The 1,583-nt window shown below is 60.3% G+C and overlaps 1 protein-coding gene across 1 annotated transcript; it reads right to left on the bottom strand.

Annotated features, from left to right (window-relative positions):
- Window positions 1-439: 439 nt before the first annotated feature.
- On the bottom strand, window positions 440-1,464 carry LOC104075177 (60S ribosomal protein L22; the record flags this gene model as incomplete). Its single annotated transcript, XM_009575602.1, has 2 exons — window positions 440-564; window positions 1,360-1,464. Coding segments are annotated over 2 exons (230 nt in total), but the record flags the coding sequence as incomplete, so codon positions are not given.
- Window positions 1,465-1,583: the final 119 nt, after the last annotated feature.

Genomic DNA, 1,583 nt, shown 5'->3' with positions numbered 1-1,583 from the left:
AAGCCAGACAAAGGACAGGCAGCTCCTAAAAGCAGGCAGCGGGCAGGGGCCCAGCAGGATGAGGCGGGGAAGAGCTGGGCTGCGGATCAACCCCTAAACTCCGTGCTTGACGCCCTTTCGGCTGCGCGTCCTCCCCAGCTGCCCACCCCACCGGCCTCCCCAGCAGGAGCATCGACCACGTATCTCTCTCAAAGATCATTCGGGAACAGACAGCCACCGCACCGAGCGTCACATAGTGTTTAATCAAGAGTCTTGGCGCGACTCCTGCCCTGAGGCATCTCTTCACTACCGGGCCCTCCTGCCAGCCAGGCTCCCGTCTGAACACCAGTGATCCCCCGCCAAGGGCCAACTGCTGCCAGCAGCGACCAACCGTGGCTCCGGGCGCCAGCAGCAGCTTTGTGACAGTGATCGGTGCCACTGGGCTGCTCCGCCGCCTCACCTCTTTGAGAAGGGGACCTCCGATGTGACCGTGATCTTGCTCTTGCTCCTCTCAATGGTCACCACGCCCCCGCCCAGGTTTCCCGCTTTGCCGTTCACCTTGATCCTTTCCTGCAGGAACTGCTCCTACAAGAGAGGAACACCGCCGCTTAGCCGCGGCCGCCAGCTCCTGCCGGACAAGACGTCCCCAGCTCGCCTGCACCCAGCGCTTCAGCTTTTTGTTAGAGCTGGGGAAGAGACAGAAGTGCCGTTACGTCCAGGGGAAGCGGAGGAAAGCTGCTTTCCTGCTGGCCAGGAGGCTCTGAGCCTGCCAGTACCTTCCACAACTAATCCAACTGGCCCACTCAGACTTGCACGTCAGTGAGGTTCTCATGTCCGAATGCACTGGATCAGTGAGGTGGGGACACATTTCCTGCCTCCCGAGGGGACGGCCAGTGAAGTGACAGCTGGGTTAGGATCCTCCAAGGACACCTCAGCCACAGCCCTGCACTGCCAACCTGTACTCAAGCACAGTCTGAATGAAAACAGGTTCATCAGACAGCACTGAAACGCAGCACGCTCTGCCCTCACTGCTCCTCACAGCATAACAGAAAACTTATCTCATGAGGGATAAACAGTAATACTGTTCCATAGGTCGGGAAAACACTTGTGCTTTAACTACAAAGTGTTTAAAAACAATAAACATCTCATAGTCTCCAGCACCACCCAGGCTCCCTTTGTCTGCGGGGTGTTTCCCAGAGCTGCAGACTTTTACACTGCGCTGTGGTGAGGGGCAGGAACAGAGCAGGGGCGGCGGGGGCTGCCGGGGCCGTGCTCGCCAGCACGCTGTTGGGAGGAGCCAGCAGCCCCCCCGGAAAAGCCAGGCAAGGCAGCAGGGCCGTCACATCTTCCCCCGGCGCAGCGGGGAGGCCCCGCACTCACAAAGTTGGCAGCGTCCATGATGCCATCCTCCACGGGGTGGGTGCAGTCCAGGGTGAACTTCAACACCTGCTTCTTTTTTTTGCCACCTTTCGCTGCAGGCTTCTTCTGTAGCGGGGGGAAAGAGAGAGCCGTGAGGGATCGGCTCCAGGCAACGGGCCCAGGGGCAGCGGGGAGGAGGGAGGGGGCCAGACCGAGACAAGGGGACCGGGCCAGGCTCCAGGCTG

The sequence above is a fragment of the Fulmarus glacialis genome, unplaced genomic scaffold (genome assembly GCF_000690835.1).
Source record: "Fulmarus glacialis isolate BGI_N327 unplaced genomic scaffold, ASM69083v1 scaffold28020, whole genome shotgun sequence".
NCBI classification, from domain to species: Eukaryota; Metazoa; Chordata; class Aves; order Procellariiformes; family Procellariidae; genus Fulmarus; species Fulmarus glacialis.
This window is presented reverse-complemented; position numbering and strand designations above follow the sequence as displayed.